Below are 21,712 nucleotides of genomic sequence, written 5' to 3'. Positions count from 1 at the left end.
CTTTAAATATTTATATTCTTATGTTTCAAACATCGCAGTATACTGATATTAAAACTTGTTTCTGACCGTTTGTCAACTGCGTATCGTGATTTGTACAAGCCAAAATGACATTTTTGTTGAAATGAAAACTAAGACACTTAAACAAAAATGTAAATTACACTGCACCTGCTTTGAATTTAGGTTAAGACAATAATTTATCCTTTATTAGATGTTTACATTTTTTATTCATCATTCGCGTGGCACGCCCGGGTGCGCGTGGTCCGAGTTATTTTGACACCACTTAAATTTTTTAACAATGATTTTTTTTTAAATGAACACTTTTCTTCAGTATTCGTTTTTAAAAATCTAAATATTTCGGTTGTCAGGTGGCACTCAACAGTTTTTACAAATATCTCAGTAAATACACATAGAAAAAAAAGCGTTATCTAAAATGATAATTAATTATCGAAAAGTAACATTAACATATTTCAGTTTGTGGATAAAAGTCTTGAAATTGAGTCTTATTTCAGCTCTACTGAAAAAAATAAAAATGGTCCCTTCTGTCATCCGACTACCGATTGGCGTTCTGATGATTTGCCATTTAAGAAAATGTGAAATAGGTTATGGTAGAGCGAAGTTTGAGCCACGGAACTCACGATCCGTGAGTCCACATTGGCCACGGACCACAACCTGGTTTTCGGACATAACCTCATCACTTTTTTTCACATAGTTGGTCTAGTTGATATACGAATATATAATCAATAATGAGGAACATCAGCCCAACAGGATTTTAGATAGAATAAATGTTTTCTTGCGCGTGGTAAAAATTGGAGCATTAAATTGTACAGCAGTTTCCTGAAAATGTAGGAAAAAAATATCTTCATAAAAACGCACTACTTTGAACGACATCACTGGTTCATATGAACCAACCAATCATCGGAAGAACTGACTGAGAAGAACCTATGACGTCACACGCGGAGTTATTTCAGAAATACAAAACTATAAAAAATCATAGCGCTGATAATACGATATATAAAAATATTTTTCTTTTGGCTTAGTTTAATAGTCTATTAACAAATATAAAAAACCAGCTGAACTTCCTCATTCTATGTGGTTAATTCCCAAAAACTAAATGATTATTTTTTTGCATCTTGGAAGTTTCATCATACAATTCATCGGGACAGTAAAACAATGACGCATGTGATTTTCTTTACTTGAGCGGTTTTAATTTTTTTATGACAATATGTCACAAGATAAGTACAGAAGTATAGCATTTGATACTTGGGTAAGTTTTATATACATATATATGTATATATTTTTTTTAAACCTGGAAAAAAAAGCCTTTATATAACTTTTTCAATATCAAATACAAAAGAAAGTGGATGTCGGATTTTTCACACGTCCGTCGTTTTCCTACGATCCCAACGAATTAAATGCTCATATTATTATGTCCACTGAGCTTAGTCACTGAAGCTCATTCCTACAACAATCAATTTATACCCCACAGTAAAAAATCTTTGTTAAATATTTTACATTAGATTTTAAAATTTTGTCTGCTTTATATTTTGGAGAAAATAAAAAAACTAGAAATATTTTGCTGTTATGAAATAACAGAAAGTATTGTCGTATTTTCGTTTGGAAATAAATGATCTTACTGTCTGTTCCTTAGTAAATCCATATTGTGGTGTCAATAATAAGAAAATGAGTCAAGCATGATAAATAAATAGAGGGAATTCATAAGCAATGAATAATATTATATAAGTTGTCTGTAGTAAAAAAATAAGCGAAAAAGAGATAGCAAATAATAGAAATAAAGCAGAAGTAGCGAGAGTAGGGATTTTAATAAACTCGAGGTGTTTATTAAAATTAAGACATTATTATACTTAAAACTATCGTGTATTAAAAAAACATTTATAAAATAGTTAACACAATATTCCGAGTGTCAATATCATTGACTTTAGTTTCTATTCATGACAATTACAATATTGTATATATTTATAATATTGAAAACGAAAACATTCTTTATACGCCGGCATCGGATAAAATTTTCACACTTCACTGATAACATCCGGTCGGGGTGGTGAGAAAAAAGTCCACATGAAAGCTACACGAATATTTGTATCTAGAATCAAATGTCACAGTTTCATCAATTTATCACAATATTGCGCGGCGACAATCACTAGTAACAAATAAAACTCGCTAATTTGATGCCGTCAAAACAAAAGTCTGTTTTTTTCAATAAATAAGCAATAAGTGTCGCGACTAATGAGTGGATTGTTCATAAAGTTTCTTCCGGAAATCACGAAGAACTGCTATTGTCACCATTGTCATGGAAACTGTTCCCATTAACGGAGAATGGCGCCCCCAGGCCGTAAAGGTGACCACTCGAACTCTCGATGTTGTCATCGAAGAAAATCTGAAAAGATAAATCATTTAATATAAATATGTTCCAAGTATTGAATCCCAGGGCGCATACTGATACTACATTATCTTAAATATTACATTCCAAACAGCCCAATAAATCGGTACAAGTCCTTTGAGTAAAATTAACTGTAAAGTATTTTGTAATAAAGCGAGGTAAATAAAGTTACATGAACACTATCAATCATTTTCTAAATAATTTCTTATTATTAAACTCATCTCAAATTAACTATCAAGTTTCAACGAACAATAAATTTTCATTAGGAAAAACAACAAATGTTATATAAATAACAGAATATCAAAAATTGTACATACATCCAGTAAAAGTTCTTCACATTTATAATAATAGAATATGTTACTACTCAATAAAAAGGAAAAAAACTATATACACCGCAAGACAAAAAAAATTACGAGTTTACCTGCTACCGCGCCCCTTGACTTTACTGAACCCTTTTTCTAAGAAATCCTTTATCGATACCTCTTTCTTTTGTTTAATAAATTAAGGACACTATGTGTCACCTTTCTACAATATTTACATTTTAAAATGTCTCAACAGTCTTGTTTTACCCGCGTTTGAGTGAACATAACACAACAATCATGGAAAGTGCAAAGCAAATGTCGATTGCGATAAAATCCAAAATAATCACATTGACGCAAGAAAACATATCTAATTGTGAAATATCTCGTCGAGTTGGGTATTCAGAAGGTGCAGTGAGGTTTTTATTAAAAAAAATCCAAGAAACTGGATCCATAGAACGGAAAAAAGGAAGCGGACGGGGGCGCGTGACATCTGCCCGAGATGATCGCTTAATAAAAAAAATTGTTATGCGCGATCGATTTTTAACGGCACCTGAAATACACGCAGAGGTGCAGTCTACCAGCACATCAACATTTTCAGTAAAAACAGTGTCCAGGCGGCTGTTGGAGCATGGTTTCCAAGCACGGAGTCCCGCAAAGAAACCATTACTCACGGACAAAATGAAGAAGGCTAGACTGGATTGGGCGAAAGAGCACCAGAATTGGACCTTGGAGGATTGGCAAAATGTTGTTTTCTCTGATGAATCAAAATTCAACCTTTTTGGTCCAGACGGCAGAAAGATAGTTCGACGAAAACGTGGGGAAAGATATCATCCGTCGTGCGTCACTCGAACCGTTAAACATTCACCCTACGTGATGATTTGGGGGTGCATGACAGCATACGGTTTAGGACCTCTAAATTTTGTACAGGGTACGATGAATGCCATTCAGTACAAAAAAGTGTTAAAAAAACATATTATTCCAACAATCGAGGACATTACGCAGTATACCGCGGACCCAATTTTTCAGGACGATTCTGCGCCGTGCCATAGAGCCCGCACTGTGAGTACAAATATATATATTTTTAAATGCATTTTGTGACCACATGATAAATAATTTATTGTTTTTTTATAGATCAATGAATTCAAGGAGAAAATTGGCTTAAAATCGTTGACGTGGCCCGGGAATAGCCCTGATTTGAACCCGATAGAAAATTTATGGGCGATTATGAAAAAAAAAGTCGGGAAAAAAAAATCAAAAAACATTGAGGAATTAAAAAAAAACTTAATTCAAGTTTGGGAAGAAGAAATAACATCAGAAATTTTAGATTCGCTTTACGCTTCTCTAAATAATAGAATTTTACATGTTATAAAAAATAAAGGTGAATTCACTAAGTACTAAATATTTTTAAATGTTATAAATATGTTTAAATGTAAAATACTTTAATTTAAAATAAAGCGATAAGAACCTACTTCTTAAATATGAATTAAAAAATAACATGTCTTTTATTATTCCATCACAAACACTCGACCATAAATGAACCGTTATGGGTCTCTAAGGTTCGGGTAATCTGATACCTGATATATAATGGCAATTTCTAAGTACAATTCATGAGTAAGATTTTTTATTTTAACCTTGAAATAACGAGTAGTCATCACATATGTCAAACAACATAAAAAAAACTAATTAAATATCAAGAATAATTCATTATATGTCAATTCTAGTTTTTTTTGAGAACTCGTAAATTTATTTGTCTTGCGGTGTATATAAGAAAATAAAATAAGAGCACAGTACAAAGGTTGGGGATGAGGAAACAAAGTGGAGGAGAAGGATTTTTATAATATAATTGACCAATTTGAAATTTATTTATCATAATAACATAAACAAATGAAAAAGTAGATAAATTAATTACACACTGATGACTGATTTTAAAGTGTTTCAAAAAGTTTTTTTTTTGAAGTTGCAAAATTTAGTAAGAAAATATCTAAATAAGGACAGAGAAAGTTGATTTGAATAAACTACAATAGATAAATGAGTTTTGAACATATTTTTTTCTGGACAATTGATTAAAAAACAATTGAACCTGTCATGTTAAATACGCTCAAAAGATAAGGACTATAGACAAAATTGTTTGTAAAAAAAGCAGCATGCGGATTTGTCTGCGCATTCCCAAGTAACTTGGACGCGAATTGCCGACAAACTGTCACCAGTAGACATCCAGGACGGTTAACACTTAAAATTAGATGCTTTGTTAAGCGGGTAAGTGTAGTTGAGGCTCTCAGAAGGCATTCGCAGTATCTGGCCATCCGAACTGGATCATTTACGCTCCGTGACAGTAGTTGTCGCTGGATGTCGCAATGCTGCTTACAAAGTTTCATTCAGGATTTAAAGATACTTATTTTCGTGGCGTCGAAAGGATTACCTCTTTGATTTTGAAAAAGGCCATCCCGGTGAGAAGAGAATCAGAGCCAGCTTGGTGCTGCGGTCCCACCCTCCGCAGTTCCAGTTGCTCTGCCACTTCCTGTAGGCCCCCCTTAAGGTTCTTGCACAGTTTCATCAGATACTGTAGGAGAAGGATTCGGCATGTCCAATTACAGTTCAAAAATATATTAATACAGTGAAACTCTGTGTTATACTAGTTTACCCATCTGGTCATCATTCAACATCGACAAAATCAAAATGAATAGTATTTTTACTTGGAAACATAAACAATATTAAAAATATTATGTATATTTAAAAATTAAACAGCCATAGTACAGAAAACATTTAGTAGTTATAAGACAAATTAAATTAAATACTACTGTAGCCGACGTCATAGTCCTTTATTTTATTATTGTATGTTAGTATAAATGTTTCAATTATTATTTTACTTGTATTTAATATATAACCTAGTATGTATGAGTCTGCGAGGCTAATTCCGTGTCTAACCGGCCGCTGCTGTATAAAGGACGAATTGAGCGGAGCGTGTCAAGCTAGCGGCCCTTTCACGTCCGCTCTAGTCGGCGCTCGATTGTGCAATGGAGGGACGGAGGCGGGGGTCGGGGCTTATACGTTGGCTAGGGGGCGCCTATTTACGTTGGCCGCTCGGGAGAATACTTGACAAGAGTGGGGGGCCGGCACCATTCCCATACCTAAGTTAATCGTAGGGTCAGATTTTGTAATCTTGTATAAATATGTGCACATGTGAGAAATAAAGACATCGATCGAAAACAGTAAACACTCTCTTTTAACTCTACTCTGCCCGATTACTTCGCCACTTCGTCTTCAGATCTTCACTACATCTTTCCTGGACTCAGCCGAATCCAGAAGCGGATTTACAACCTGCTAGCCGCCACTGTCAGCCGACAGTATTTGGAATAAATATTCATACCTACGGGCTACTGATACCTATCGCAGCTCGCAGTAGAATACCAGCGCCTTGCCGAGATTTTTACAGTCTCACAATTCTTTATACGAGGCGGAAACGCGTCTCGTACAACTACATAGAATCACTTCTGCAGTGCCTTCGAGGTATTATAATATAATGAAAATGGCACTATTTAAGTTATCTATAATAAAGACAAGTTCAAGTCTCAAATTTTTTTTACAGTATTTATTAACATCTTGAACAATGAGTATAGTTGAAATTAAACCACCATCTAATGAATAAAATAATGATCAAAAAAGGCAAGTAACGATGGGTGAGATGACAATGTGTCAAAAATTGTACCATAGTGTAATAAGAGTAGTAAAACATAGCGTAATTTATATTTTTAGTCACTTTTTATTCACAACCATGAACAAAACTTTATTAAATATTTGTGTCTGCAGCAATTGAAATACTGATTTATATAATGAACAAAAAAAACTATTTCTAATTGTAGGTAAATAAGGATTTGAATATCTATAATTTACCCTTAGCAGTTAATAAAATACACCACCGTAGCAGTTAATAAAATAAAAATGCAAACCTTGACATCATAAACAGTGGGGAAGTACAGTCTCAGGCTTTCGAAGAAATCACTCTCATCCTGCGGGAGGTTTTGATCTGTCAAGAGCTTCAGGAGGTAGCCGAAGTCGTAACCCGAGTGGAAACTTAACCACTTTATGTTGTCCATCAGGACTATACCTGGAACCCGGGAAGAGGTAAACTACACATTAGAACAGATTTACTATGCGGGCATTGAACGAGAAGTTCGCTTTGATGACTAGAAATTACGCGACAAATATTGTTTTTTTTTGTTTTGTCGTGATCATAGCGACAAATATTGTTTTTTCTTGTTTTGTCGTGATCATAGAATAACGACGGATGTGCGAATGCTTTCTTTTATATTTGATGTTGAAAAGGTTTTAAATAGGCTTTCTATTCCAGGTTTGAAAAAAGTTAAATATATATAACTAACCCAAGTATCAAAGGATATATTTATTTATTAACGGACATTGTCCATGTATACAATTTATAAGGTTTAAATATTACAATAAAAGAATAGTTTAAAACATTAAAAAAAAAAAAAGAAGCATTGACAAACATAAGGGACATCGAGACAAGATCTGGACTATTTATTTAGTGCTCGTTTAAATCGTTGTAAACTCAAACCAAAAAAGTCCAGATCTTGTCTCGAGTTAACAATACGACAAAGACGGGTCGTCATTGGAGAATTAAGGCCATAGTTTGTTCTATGCTGATTTATATATTCTTAAGATATACTTTTGTACTTATCGTATCAAAGTTATGCTGTCACTGTCAGCAAAAATAAATTAAACCGCTCCCATGTAAAGTTGAAGAAAATCACATGGGACGTTGTTCTATGATCATGATGATTTATAGAAACACATCAGACAGTTGTAGTCAAAACACGAAATTGAAGATTACAATGAAAATAACACTAAAAAATATATTGACTTCTGCAAATGCATAGCAAAATTACCGGAGGTCATGAGAAGTTCAGCAAATTCAAGAGGTTCGATTCCATCTTCTTCGTGTTTCCTGAACTGAAGCCCCGAGTTTTGTAGCAAGTCGATGGAGTCTTGAGCGTACATGTCTTCTCTGGAAACAGATACAAACAATATCAAGTCATGTGTAACTTTACATTCTCCGCAATTTCTAGTTATTTATGGCTTCTGACACTTAATACGTTGTGAGGCGCGATGCGGGCCAACGTATGCGGGGAAGTCAAAACAGTTTTATCTTAAACCGCACGACACAACATCTTGTGCTACTTGTGTAGATTAAAAAACAAGCAACGTTATATAGTATATAAATCAAGTAAGAAGAAAGTCAACCGTAGGAAACTGGACTCCAACCAAAGACAAATAGCTATCAAGTCATGGGAGGGATACAGAACAATCTAACTGGTATCAGCCCAAGTTTTGAGTGGATTTATAGATTTTATATGCCCACAAAGAGTATAGAATATTCCTCCTGATTCCACTTTAAGATAAAATAAAGGCATATAGAAAGCAGAAAAATCCACTATTATGAAATACAAACCTTGTACAATATAAGCGAGGAAAATAATACATGCAACTCCCATCTAAAAAACAAAACCAAAAAAGTTTTTTTTTTAAACTGGTCCGACTTCCCCGCAAACCACGTAGAAAATCACACGTAGCCGCAACTGCTCGCTACTGTGGCCAAGCACTTTGGCTGGATTTTTCGATCATTAGTATTAGGTAGAAATCAAAACTAATAGTTACAGTTTTTAAAAAGTATTTATTTTTCATACAAAAAAAATCTGTTTTTAAAATTGCCATTATTAGTTTAGATTTTTAACTATTACTAATGATCAAAAAAACCCATCTTTAATGTAACTGTCGTTTAGCCCATTAAGAAATTCACCATCAATGTCGACCTTAAAGCAATAACACGCCACTGGCTAATAGTCGCACAGACGGAGAAAAACCATTCTATGATTATTAAACACGATGTTAACTATAGTTTACAGCAATACTTTTATAAAACTTGTAATCAAAATTCGTTGTAGATAAAGAAGGAAGGTACTTACTGCAGGTTAAATTTGAAATTGAATTGCCACGTTGTATAACCGGGAGGTGTTTTTCCAGTTTCATCCATAAATGTTAGACCAAGTTGTATGATCCGCAATAAATCCACATTACACCTGTAAAGATCAGACAGAAATCAGCAATGAATTAATTGTCACATTGTATAACCGGGAGATGTTTTTCCAGTTTCATCCATAAACGTGAGACCAAGTTATATGATACGCAATAAATCCACATTACAACTGTAAAGATCAGACAGAAATCAGTATTAATTGAATTGTCACGTTGTATAACTGGGAGGTGTTTTTCCAGTTTCATCCATAAATGTGAGACTAAGTTGTATAATCTGCAGTAAATCCACATTACACCCGTAAAGATCAGATAGAAATCAGTAATAATGTTTATAAATATCTGAAACCAGTATGTGTTATTTAATCTTTTTTGAGTATTTATAAAAGCGTAAATTTGTTGCAACAGAGGGAAAACATTTTCAAGAAGGGAATATGGAAGTCTAGACATTTACAGGGATAAGTGGCCACTTTACGCACTGAGTAACATTCACCATTCCGCCTATATTTAAAAAAAAAAAACAGTCACATTTCCTCAACTCTTTCATCTGTTGACTTTAGTAAAGTAAAAGAGCCCAAACCTTTATCATGTGGGTGAGATTCATCCGAGCCTGTCTACAAACATTTGGACACAAAACATTGTTAGTTAAAGTAACCCGTATAAGTATAAAAATTGAAAAAATGTTTTCAGGCCTAGAAGGTTAGCCGGATGAATTACACTTACATGATAAAAGTTTTAGCTCTTTTACTTTTCCTCTGTTGCAACAAATTTAGATCTAAATAACTCCCTAAGGAGGAAATCCAGCCTGTCTACAAACATTTTGACATACTCAAAACATTGTTGATTTACAAAAGTATTGACTACCATAACAAAAAATAAAAAAAAAAACAGTATTTAATATTCATACATATTACTGTCTAAGTGAGATGTGTGAATGTACGCACTTTAAGGAAATGTGTTGTACACGTAATAAATTGAAATAGAAAATATTGAGGCAGTTATAATTTAGGGAGGGTAATTTATTAACATAGCATAAAAAGGGTTATTTATAACATAAATAAATTTATTATTTAAACACACATAGACTGAAAATACAATGTATTTTACTACACAGATTCTATACTGTTATCCACGAAAGAAAAATTCAAACCTGAGTAATTGATATTGATAATCAGCTGTGGACCGGAATTCGCCTATTGGTCGAGCTACAACTCCGGGGAACTCAGTATCCATGGCCACCCAATGGTATTTCTTCACCACCTAGAAATTTAAAAATAAATCAATATTGTCGAGAGGTTTTGGAATGAGGAAGTTTGATGTTTTTTTTATTTGTTGAGTTAAAAAGCCTGAACAAAAATTAACAAAATAATAATAATAAAGTATCATATTATCAGCACTACGATTTTTTTAAATTTTGTAATCTTGAAATCACTCCGCGAGTGATGTCACAAATCGTCTTCGGTGAGTTCTGCTGATTGGTGAATTGGCTTCCCGTAAACTAGTGATGCCATTCAGAGTATTTTATTCTATTTTTTTTTTCATGCAGTTAATAAGAACTTTTTTTAATTTCTAATTTCCCGTAGCACTGAAAATCTTTATTGGTATTTGCAACAGGTATTCAGAAATAGTACTCACATGAGATTACTAAAGCCTTTTTATTTTAAAATAAAAAAATATATTTGCTTTCTTATGATTTACTAAAATATTCAAATATTGGGGGCATTCTCAAAGAGTTGTAAATAAATCACCATTAAAAAAAATGGGAATAAAGTTGGGATAGAGTGGAGTTTAAACCTTGGACCTCTGCGTGAGTCCGCATCACAGGGTACTACAGACTGAAGACACATAGAATGCGCGCGATAATAAGTGTACTGTACAAGTAACAGTTTGGACTGTATTCCACAATCCTGTAGCAAGGGGTAGGTGTTGGCCGTGTCTCGCTGCCGTCGTCGCTCTCGGGGTCGTAAATCCCGAAAGTTATGTAGTCTCGAAATTCCTCTCAAGTCCGGTGTCACTGCGTAGGTCGGTGGAAGATACTGGTTCGTAGTCCTGGGGTGAAGCGATGGTCAAGTCCAAGGTGTAGATCCAGTAGTAGAGCGGGAGGTCGGGCGGGGTGACGAAATGAAACGATCAGACTAACTTGATGTCTCGAGGCGAACTCAATATTTATTCTTTAAAATGTACACATTATATAGGGCGTGTTGCGGGCTCCCGCTACCTGCGTCCGAACCGGCGTTAGGCCAATACGGGAGTGGGGGGGGAAATACCGCTCCCACTATACCCGGCCGGCGCGCCTCCCCCAAAGTGCATATAGGGAGGTGCCGGCGCTCGGCCCGGTCACTTCGCTGGGAGCCGCCGCACGCGCCACATCAATTACAAATGCCTTTTTTAAGGCAGTCCTTAGTCTTTATACAAATACAAATATGCATGTTAGGGCAATAACGCGTCAAACGTCTAGATTCAGGCCCTTTTTAGGGCCTGTAACACAAATTCCTGCTCTATAGTACCCCGGTATCGCTAAAGTCAGACCCGAAAGTGGAATATTCATCCTTTATTGTGGGTCCAACATTTAGCCTACAGATACCGGGGGCCCTAACTATATTATTGCATTTCATTTACATATTTAACCGTCCGTTACACTCCCCCCGATGCCACGCTGTTCGGCTGCGGGGGCATCTTCTTCTCTGGACGGTCCTCTAGTAGTAGTGGGATGAGCCGGATCGCTGGTCGGGCATATTCTCCGGCCGCCGTCTGAACTCGTGCGGTCCGCACCTGTCCATCGGCAGCCAGTCGTGTCTCCATGATCCTCCCTCTTGTCCACTGGTTGCGGGGTGATGACGGGTCGGCGATCACTACAAGATCGCCGACTTTTAATGGCTCCGATCTATCGAGCCACTTTTTCCTCTGTGCTAGTGTAGGCAGAAACTCGCCCAGCCAGCGTCGCCAAAATTTGTCGGCTAGTTGCTGAGCTATCCGCCACTGCTTTCTCAGGCAGATATTCTCCGTTTCTTTGGGGTAGAAGGCGAGATGTGTGCGTGCCCCGGCCGAACCAATTAGGAAGTGGTTCGGAGTCAATGGGGTTTCATCTGCGGGGTCCACCGCCACATGGCTAAGGGGACGGCTGTTTACCGAGAATTCGGCCTCGGCGAACGCCGTCAACAGGGTCTCCTCTCGTGGAGATTGTTCTTTGAGGATAGCGACTAGGGAGGTTTTAACTGATCTCACTAGTCGCTCCCACGCGCCACCCATATGCGGTGAGGATGGTGGTATATACTTCCATTCTACGCCTTTATTTGCAAGTTCTATTTGGAATGCGGCGTCATTATGGAGATCGGCAATTGATTCTCGCATTTCTCTGTCGGCGCCGTGGAAATTTGTTCCGTTATCGGAATGGATCACCCTCGGTTGGCCTCTTCTAGCGGTCATCCGTCTGATGGCTTGGATGGCCGCGTCACTTGTCAGGGATGATGCCAACTCAAGGTGTATGGCTCTGGTCGTCATACAGGTGAATAAAACACCGTATCGCTTCTCCCGGCGTCGCCCTATCGTAACATATAGGGGGCCAAAGTAGTCCAACCCACAGTGGGTGAATGGTCGTTGGTAGCTGGCCACTCGCGCCTCCGGTATCTGGCCCATTTGCGGTGTGCCGGCTCGTCCTCGCCGAACTCGGCAGATGGCGCATCTGTGACTTATATTTCTCAGCGTCCCTCGTAACTTGAGCACGTAGAAGTTACGTCTCACGTCACATAACACTCTCTCCGTCCCCGGATGCCCGGCTCGTCTGTGGTACTCCTCCAGGAGCAGGCGGGTATATCTATGGGCGCCATCCAATATTATAGGCGCCCTCAGTCCTTCTGATGTATCTGTGTTCCTCAAGCGTGTTCCCATTCGCACGGCACCCTTGTCGTCTATGTGCGGCGTCAGCCCGTATAGGCGGCTCCGCGTAGGGAGTCGCTCCCCCCGTCTCAGGGTAGGTATATCGCCGCCGAAAGCGTCCGCTTGCGACTGACGGACCCAATGGAGCTCAGCATTTTCTAGCTCCCCGGCCGTCAGTTCGCCAACTTCGCGGGCGCCGTCTCTTCGGCGGCTTTTTCTCACGAAGCGCAGTACCCACGCCGTTGTCCTTATCAAGCGATTCCACGACGAGAATCGCTGTGGCGCGGGTAGCGCCTCGCTGGTGGTTATCGCCAGTACCACTCGCTCTGCTTTCTTCTCCAGCATCGCATCGTCCGGAGTGGGCGTCATCTTCTTTTCTCGAGGCCATGATTCTTCTCCTTGCCGGAGGTAGTCTGGCCCCTGGAACCATACTCCTTCGAGGGACAGGTCAAGCGGGCGGCCATCTCTCGTACCGATGTCGGCGGGGTTGAGTTTTGTCGGCACCCACTTCCAGTCCGCGGCGTCGGTGAGTTCGTCTATCTCACCTAGCCGATTGGCCACGAACGTTGAGTAGGCGCGCGGCTCCGACCGGATCCAGCACAGGACCGTTGTGGAGTCAGTCCAGTACACCACCTTTTCTATGGCGCACTGGGTTTCTCTCCTGATGGTGGCCGCCAGTCTGGCCGCCATGAGTGCGCCCTGTAGCTCAAGGCGCGGTATTGACATCACCTTTAACGGCGTCACTTTGCATTTACTGCTGATAAAGGTGGTCTTCTTGCCCTCGGTCGTGTTCTCCACGTAGTAAGCTACTGCGCAGATCGCCACTTCCGAGGCGTCGCTGAATAGATGTAGTTCTCGGCGGTTCCACCGACTTACTATGGCGCATCTGGGGATGGCGCAATTTAAATTTTCTAACTGTGCGATCCAATTTTGCCATCTAGTCTTATGATCTTCTCTTATCGTTTCGTCCCATCCGGTTTGAGCCCTCCATACATCCTGTAGGAGCATCTTAGAGCGGATGACGAGACATCCCAGGAATCCGACCGGGTCAAAAACTCGCATCACTGCACTCAACAGCTCCCTTTTAGTGGGCCAACTGTCGCTACCCTGGCCGAGTGGGTCGTCGAATTGATAAATAAACTCATCTGTGGCAGGTCTCCAAGTCACTCCCAGGACTCGTCCTGTGAATTCATTTGTAGCGCCGGCCGTCTCGTGCGCTTCCGTTAGGTATATCGGCGTGGCCGGCGCGGCGCGCGCTTCAGGCGGCACCGAACTGAGCACTTCACTCTTGTTGCTAGCCCAGTTCGTCAGTGTAAACCCGCCTCGGCGTAGGACTTCGGATACCTCCCGGACCATTTTCTCAGCAGCGCCGGCATCGTCCATGGCGTCCAAATAATCATCCATATAAAATTTGGATTTGCATGCCGCCGCTGCCTCCGGGAACTCGTTCTGACTCTGTTCGGCCACTGTATTTCGCACATACTGCGCAGAACTTGGTGAGCACGCGGCTCCAAAAGTCATTGACGTCATCTTGTAGGTTTTCGGCATCGACTCCGGATTATCTCGCCAGAGATAAAGTTGAGCGAGTTGATCTTGTTTTGTGATTTTTATTTGTAAAAACATTTCACTTATGTCCGCCGCAAGCGCTATATGTCCCTCCCGGAATCGAAACATATTTCCCAATAGCGATGATAATAGGTCCGGTCCGGCCATTAACTTGTCGTTGAGAGAGACGCCTCTATACTTGCTTGCGGCGTCGAAGACTACCCGTATTTTGGCGGGTTTCTTCGGATTAATGACCGCAAAATGTGGCAGGTACCACCTCTTTGGTACGTTATTTAATTCACTTTCACATACCTCGGATGCATATCCCTTTTGTAAGTATCCGTTCATTTTCTCATGATATGCGGCGGCAAGCTCTCTGTTATTTCTTAATTTTCTTTCCACTCCTTCCAGGCGGCTGAGAGCGTGTTGCCTATTGTTGGGCAACCACGTATCTCCGTCTTTCCACAAGAGTCCAGTCTCCCAATGTCCATCCTGAAGAGGTTTTGTCGTGGCTTGCATGATCGCGTATGCGCGCGTTATCTGTCTGTCAACGCGCGTGGCACTCGTTACTCCCAACGAGTCGATTGTGAAGTTATTTTTTACAAGACTTGCTAAATTAACGCAGCACTTGGTTTGCTGCGCACTATCACTGTCAGTCGGGCTTGTGGGTAGCTCCGACACGATACGCTCGTTCTGTCCGCAGCACTCGTGATTTACTTCGGTGGTTACAAACGGCCTTACTGGCCCGTTACACTCGCGATTCACTTCCGCGATTGTAAGCGGCATTACTAGCGAGCTATACTCGCTATTCACTTCGGCGGTTGTGAGTGGCATTACTAGCCCGTTTCGCGCGCGATTCACTGCCGCGGTTATAGGCGGCATTACAAGCCCGCTACACTCGCGATTCACTACCGTAGAGCACTTTGATTTACTCATAGTCACGAGCGTAATGTTGTTTTGCGCCAGTGCGCTGCCGTTGACTCTACCGTGAGTCACCCAGCCTAACAAGGTTCTTGAACGGATTTCATCACCGTTCGTTATCACTTCCCGTGACACTATTACGCCAGCGTTGTCTTGCCCGATGATCATTTGTGGCTTGACAATTCTCGAACCGTTCGCGGTTCCACTGCGTGCACACGGTGCTTGTGGAAGGTTCAATTCTCGCACTGTGTTCGCTCCGATGCGATATGAAATGTCACTATTTCCTTTTATGTTCACTTGCACTCGGCGCGTGTCTATCGTTGCACTATTTCCACCGATTCCGCGGATCGAGATAACATCACTACGTCCGCGGGCTCCCACTTTGTTCGCGACTTCATTGTCTATCAACGTGATAGTGGAACCCTCGTCCAGCATTGCGTTCACTGTTACGCGTCCCCGTGGTCCGCTTATTTCCACTTCGATCACTTTTAATAGAACTTTCGAGTCACTATTCGGTCCGCTCATTACCCCGACGAACTGATTCCCGTCGGGCACTATTGCGGTCTCACTAACGCTGTCGGCGCTATTCACTCGCGGCTCGTGTAATAACTTGTGATGGTTCGCTGTACACGTACCCACGTTGCACTTAGCGGTGCTTCGGCACTGGTTTGCTCGGTGTCCGTCACTCAGGCACCGATAACACAATTTTCTATTTCGCACAAAGTCTCGTCGCATCAATAACGACATCTTCGCAAACTCGTTACATGCACTTAACTTATGACCGCTACGGCCGCACTTCGCGCACTTTGAGTCTGTTGTTGGCCGTGATTCCGTCGCCGCGAACACTGTTTCCTTTCCACGCGCCGGTAACTTCGTCTTTTCAAAGGCGCAGGCGTCCTTGGCGTTGTCCGCGAAAACCATGATCCAGTCCACGAAGTCGCGAAGTGTTGCCTTCTTGTTAGCTCCTTTCCGCGACATCACCCAGAGTTGCCGCGTGAAAAACGGGAGTCGAAGCACCATCTCGTTCAGCAGTTCGTCCGAATGCAGATGTTCTTTGCGCCTCTTTTCCAACGTGAGGCACATGTTCCGTACGGCAATCGCGAACTCCACTAAATCGTCCATGGTGCTTTCTGCCGTCAGTCGCGGTGATTTTCGCAGCTTGTCCAACTGCGTGCTCATGATGACGTCCGGGCGGTCGTAGTGCGTCTCGAGGGTGCTCATGATCTTATGAACATCCTTTGATTCCACTAGTAGTCCCTCCACTAGCGCCCGGGCGGGCCCTTTGAGTGCCTTCTTCAGCCTGAGAAGGTTTTCCGGGTCCGTCAGTTGGCACAGCTCTGAAGACTCCCAGAATTGGTCGCAGAATGCCGGCCAATGCACGGGGCTGCCGCTGAAGTCCTGTAGCTCCCTGGCGTTCCCCTGTCGAGCGAGCATGGCGCCGATGCGTGTTTCCTCTTCCTGGGTTTGTCCTCGATTCCCTCCTTGCTTTGCCAGCAAGGCCTCGAGTGCCAGCGTGAAACGGTCGGCTGGTTCGGCGTTGGTGTGCTCCTCGACCCATCTCTCTGTGTTGCGGCGCGCCGTTTCCTTCGGCCTCGCCTCTTGATTGTCCTCCTCAGAGAAAGGCTCGTTCCTCTTGGGGTAGACAGGATCAATGACTAGCGCGTCCCGGTCCTGGGGCGCGCTCGATGTAGCTTCCTTCTCCGCCTGGGCCAGAGCGGTCCGCGCTCCGAGTTGCGCGGTGTCTGGCTGAGCGGCTGGCTTGCTTGTAGTTCCCAAAAGCGACATCAATTGCTTGATTTGCTTCTCGTAGTGTCTTCTCTCCCGACGCCTCTCAGATCTCTCGTTCTGCAGCGTCTCGTCAGTCGCAGTCGGCGAGGGGGTTGCTTCTTCCTGAAGAGTGATGTCACCTTCCGAATCGGAATCTCCATCCGATACGGGCTTGGTGGGCTGCTCCTCGGCGTTCTTTCCAGAGCGTAGTGAGGCGGGCATTGTAGATTCGTCTCGGCTGAAGACTCAAAGTAGATGGCAGCTGAAGATCACAATCCGGCGAGTCGAAGGACCAGAAACTGTACTGTACAAGTAACAGTTTGGACTGTATTCCACAATCCTGTAGCAAGGGGTAGGTGTTGGCCGTGTCTCGCTGCCGTCGTCGCTCTCGGGGTCGTAAATCCCGAAAGTTATGTAGTCTCGAAATTCCTCTCAAGTCCGGTGTCACTGCGTAGGTCGGTGGAAGATACTGGTTCGTAGTCCTGGGGTGAAGCGATGGTCAAGTCCAAGGTGTAGATCCAGTAGTAGAGCGGGAGGTCGGGCGGGGTGACGAAATGAAACGATCAGACTAACTTGATGTCTCGAGGCGAACTCAATATTTATTCTTTAAAATGTACACATTATATAGGGCGTGTTGCGGGCTCCCGCTACCTGCGTCCGAACCGGCGTTAGGCCAATACGGGAGTGGGGGGGGAAATACCGCTCCCACTATACCCGGCCGGCGCGCCTCCCCCAAAGTGCATATAGGGAGGTGCCGGCGCTCGGCCCGGTCACTTCGCTGGGAGCCGCCGCACGCGCCACATCAATTACAAATGCCTTTTTTAAGGCAGTCCTTAGTCTTTATACAAATACAAATATGCATGTTAGGGCAATAACGCGTCAAACGTCTAGATTCAGGCCCTTTTTAGGGCCTGTAACACAAATTCCTGCTCTATAGTACCCCGGTATCGCTAAAGTCAGACCCGAAAGTGGAATATTCATCCTTTATTGTGGGTCCAACATTTAGCCTACAGATACCGGGGGCCCTAACTATATTATTGCATTTCATTTACATATTTAACCGTCCGTTACAATAAGCTATTTTGATAATTCTAGTAGTTTTTGCAGTGTAAATAATAAAATATTCCAGTTCTTAACAGGTCTGGAATCTAGCTATACAAGTTAAAGTACCCTGTCATTATAAAACAGCCTGGTGAATAAAAAAAATTAAAAAAAACAGAAATCTAAACTAAATTCTGAGCAAGAAATCAGAGTTGCTAACATTACAAATGTTTACTTTAAGTATTATACAGTTCATTTTTCTGTTTTGATATTAATATGTGGATAAAAACACATCAGAATGCAACACTGACAGAAAAATCCACCAAAGAAGGCAACGGGAAACCACTCTGGTCATCTTTTCCCAGGAATCATTATTGCGAGTACATCCAATAAGCAGTTGTCCTGGTTGCGGAATATAAGAGTAGCGCAGGACCGAGATGCTTTTGCTGTAGTGATCGCCAACATCGGGGGGGACCTGATAAGGCACCGCAAGAAGAAGAATATGCACACACTGAGCATAAGCCAGTGCAGATTCTGAATCATAACACAAATGAAGTCTTAAATCAGTCAATGTTTGTAATCTCATTAGAATTTTTGACATCTTAATGCCGTGGGAGCATTTATTTGATTTTTGCTGGGGATGGGAGTTTTTTTTAAATCTGCAGATGCAGATTCTAGGTATTGACATTTGCGGATGTTTTGAGAAAAAGTAAAGAAAATTATGTACATCAATTTGCAAAGAAAATGATATATTTATTAATATTTAAAATATGATAAAGGCAAGTAAAGCTATGGTTTCGAAGGAGAACGGTGCTGTCACCTAGCGGCCGGCACGTGGCGGCGGATAAAGTCATTATAACGCTGCCTGTACAAATTAATAGCGCTGGTTTCCTAGAGCGTTGATTATCATCAAACATCGGTGCCGTAATTTGCAGGGTGGCTGTCATAGAGGCGTGAACGGTTTTCTAAAGGTTTTTCTCGTGTAGAGGAGAACATTTTTGCCTGTCAGAGCTGTTTAAATGAATGCGAGGGTGGTGTGGACTAGTGAAATTTACAAAATATTTATTGATTTTGTAAGAAATCACGAAGCTTTATTTATTTATATCTATAATGTAAAGAGCAAATACTATAAAAAAGACCTAGTAAAAACAAAATTTGTGGAGAAATATCAGGACAACACTTGAAATATCAGATGTGGGCAAAAATGTAAATAATAATAAAATTATGCGATTTTAGCAAGTGAGGTTGCATGACATCGAAATGGTTCACAATTTTTTTTTTAAAACTGACTTAAATTTCCAATACTGTTAAAAAATATGAAAGGAGACAGATCGCATTACAGTGCATATTTTTGACAGATAAGCCGTCACGGCCAGCAGATAACCATCATCTACATCTCTAGATACCCCCAAGACAGCCATCGTATTACACCCACCGCATCGCGGTATGTTACGGCCACTAGATAATGACACCGCTTTCCTAGGAAACTATAACTCATACAAAAACAATATTTTTGCTATATTTTTATTTTTGATGAAAAGCTTAATTTTTGTGTTTCTTTGAAGAACTCAATGTGAATCAAAATAAATATATCAGTTTTCCCATCTGTATAATACAGGTTTTAACCAGGACTCGTGACAAGGTTTGCGTAAATCAGTGATGACAAGACCTAGCATTGTGTAATCTTTACCTGTCTAATAGTGCGAAACTCCTCTTCCAGGTTATGTTTCCAGACATCCTTAATGCCGCACTCCTCATTGGAAGGAATGCTTACACCGACACCGCTCGCAGAAGGCATTGTCTAGAAACATACAAAAGGTGAATATTGGACTATCATCGAGTTATCATACTTCGCATCTAACCCTAATTCTCAACCTATATAATCCTTTTAAATATATTACTAAGCCAAAAACTTATTAAACAATTATTTTAATAAATAATAAACAAACATCTACTTTAGTACTTTGAAAAGTAGGTACAGATACTGAATTAATGTTATGACTACTCACAGCAAAAGTACTAGAAGGTTAAGCTATAAAAACGTGACATTGAGTATCATTATCTACAATGCATTTATTCCCTTAATAAAATAGTTTAAATGCTTAAAAAGATACTTAATGGGTATCTAATATATAATAATTAATCATCATTTCTTATAGAGAGAAATATTGATGTACTTTGACTAGAGGGGGAGTAAATAGACAAAATTTGTAGACTCACATATTGTATTAAAGACAGAGTATTGTAATAATTTAAAAACACATTTTCATTTTGATTTGCATTGTGTTCAGTGCAGCTGGTAGTAAATAGGTACATATTTTATGTTTGCCAAACAGTAATAGTAAACACGAGATAAGAATTGTCACATTATTATAGCAAGCATACGTATTCTCGAGTTGTGTGATCTGGACAGTTCAGAGTGATGACTGTACACAAAACAAATAGCTTTTGCTTGGTCCAATGAACTGCGAATTTTAAAATTATTACATTATAACCGAGATGATGATGAAATTCATGTAAACACACAGCACAGCACGCTACATGTATCGACGTGCGGCGTGAAACAGCCCCAAAAACCCCAAACATAAGACAGCGGGGGCATTTACCTGTCTGAAGGAATCGTAGTGAGGATCCTGTCCCTCAAGCAGCGCTGTGCCCCACTTGGAGCCGGGGGAGCCCGACAGAGAGCCCCGAAGCCCCCCGAGCTCCGACACTTTGTCGATATTTGTTTGCAATATCGCGTGCTCAGCGATGTCAAAATCGGATTTAATCTTCATTGGTTATGTTGCAAAACTGAAAGGACGGCACAGAATGCAATTCGGTGAATTATTAGACCGTAGCGACATATAAATACATTTCAGCATTTGTTTCACATTATAAAATTCAAAGCGCAATACAGAAATGAATGAATTCCGAGATCCGCATGATTTCACAATTTACTACAATGATTTGGGAGGGAAATGTCAATGGTAATATTTACAGCGAAAATGAAGTGCATTACGCGGCTTAGCATTACGTTTGTGTTAAGATAAATTTTATACGCACTCATGTTTTGTAAAAGGTCGACATCAAACAGTATCTAGGCAGACACGGGACAAACAACATAAACAAGACGCCGCAGCACGATCGCCATCTTGTTACTTGTTACATGACGTTAGCTGCGTCCGCGCGTTGTCGCTTGTCGCAGTGCATGGCGGAAAACACTAGCGCCGCCAATGGGTAGCTGGGCAAACTATTTTGTATTATATCTTCACTTTGAATTTACACCGCTAATATTTTCTTATCTACTAAACAATTTCTCTCGCATTTAAAAAAATGCTGGTGCATTTTCTAAAATGAGAGGGATCAGGTTATGAATGCAATGTATGTATTAAATAAAAAACAAGAACTCTACATTACTGATAAAAATGTAAATTAGGTATTAGATATAGAGTATCTACAATTAAATATTGCGCAACGAACGTAATATCCACTACCTATCTTACGAAATTAGGAAAGTTGAATAAAAAAAATATTATTTTATTAACTGTTTATTATTACTCATGACCGACAAAATCGAGAAAGGGGTGCTGTGAAGGCGAAAAACGTCTAAAAAGATTTACAATGTGAATTGTGACGTATGCAGAAATCGAGGAAGGCCGAGGAAGACATGACACGACCAAATTCAACAACTACTTGAAGATGGACATGTCAGAAGTCGGAATAATCTATGTGTCAACTTGAGAAGATGTATGAATGTACAGGAAGCGAGGTCGGTATGCAAATAGATAGTGTGATGGCATTCGGAGAAACGGCGTGATGGTTTGTTTGTTTT

At 40.7% G+C, this 21,712-nt stretch overlaps 1 protein-coding gene across 2 annotated transcripts; it reads right to left on the bottom strand.

The window, feature by feature from the left end:
- Window positions 1-1,801: 1,801 nt before the first annotated feature.
- On the bottom strand, window positions 1,802-21,041 carry Pop2 (CCR4-NOT transcription complex subunit Pop2). 2 transcript variants are annotated; one of them, XM_088237801.1, is made up of 9 exons: window positions 20,944-21,041; window positions 20,505-20,691; window positions 19,589-19,699; window positions 9,899-10,008; window positions 8,682-8,795; window positions 7,605-7,723; window positions 6,648-6,805; window positions 5,120-5,260; window positions 1,802-2,395 (listed from the first exon to the last, which is right to left on the bottom strand). In XM_088237801.1, the coding sequence occupies exons 2-9, from the start codon at window positions 20,673-20,675 to the stop codon at window positions 2,279-2,281; spliced, it is 1,041 nt and encodes a 346-aa protein (XP_088093927.1). In that variant the 5' UTR covers window positions 20,676-20,691; window positions 20,944-21,041; the 3' UTR covers window positions 1,802-2,278. The 2 variants fall into 2 exon arrangements, with proteins under 2 accessions (XP_088093927.1, XP_088093928.1); XM_088237802.1 differs by lacking the exon at window positions 20,505-20,691.
- Window positions 21,042-21,712: the final 671 nt, after the last annotated feature.

This window comes from Micrasema longulum, unplaced genomic scaffold (genome assembly GCF_059751315.1).
Source record: "Micrasema longulum isolate JH-2025_06_02 unplaced genomic scaffold, ASM5975131v1 h1tg001792l, whole genome shotgun sequence".
NCBI classification, from domain to species: Eukaryota; Metazoa; Arthropoda; class Insecta; order Trichoptera; family Brachycentridae; genus Micrasema; species Micrasema longulum.
Note: the sequence above shows the minus strand (reverse complement) of the source record. Positions and strands in the feature narration are given on the sequence as shown.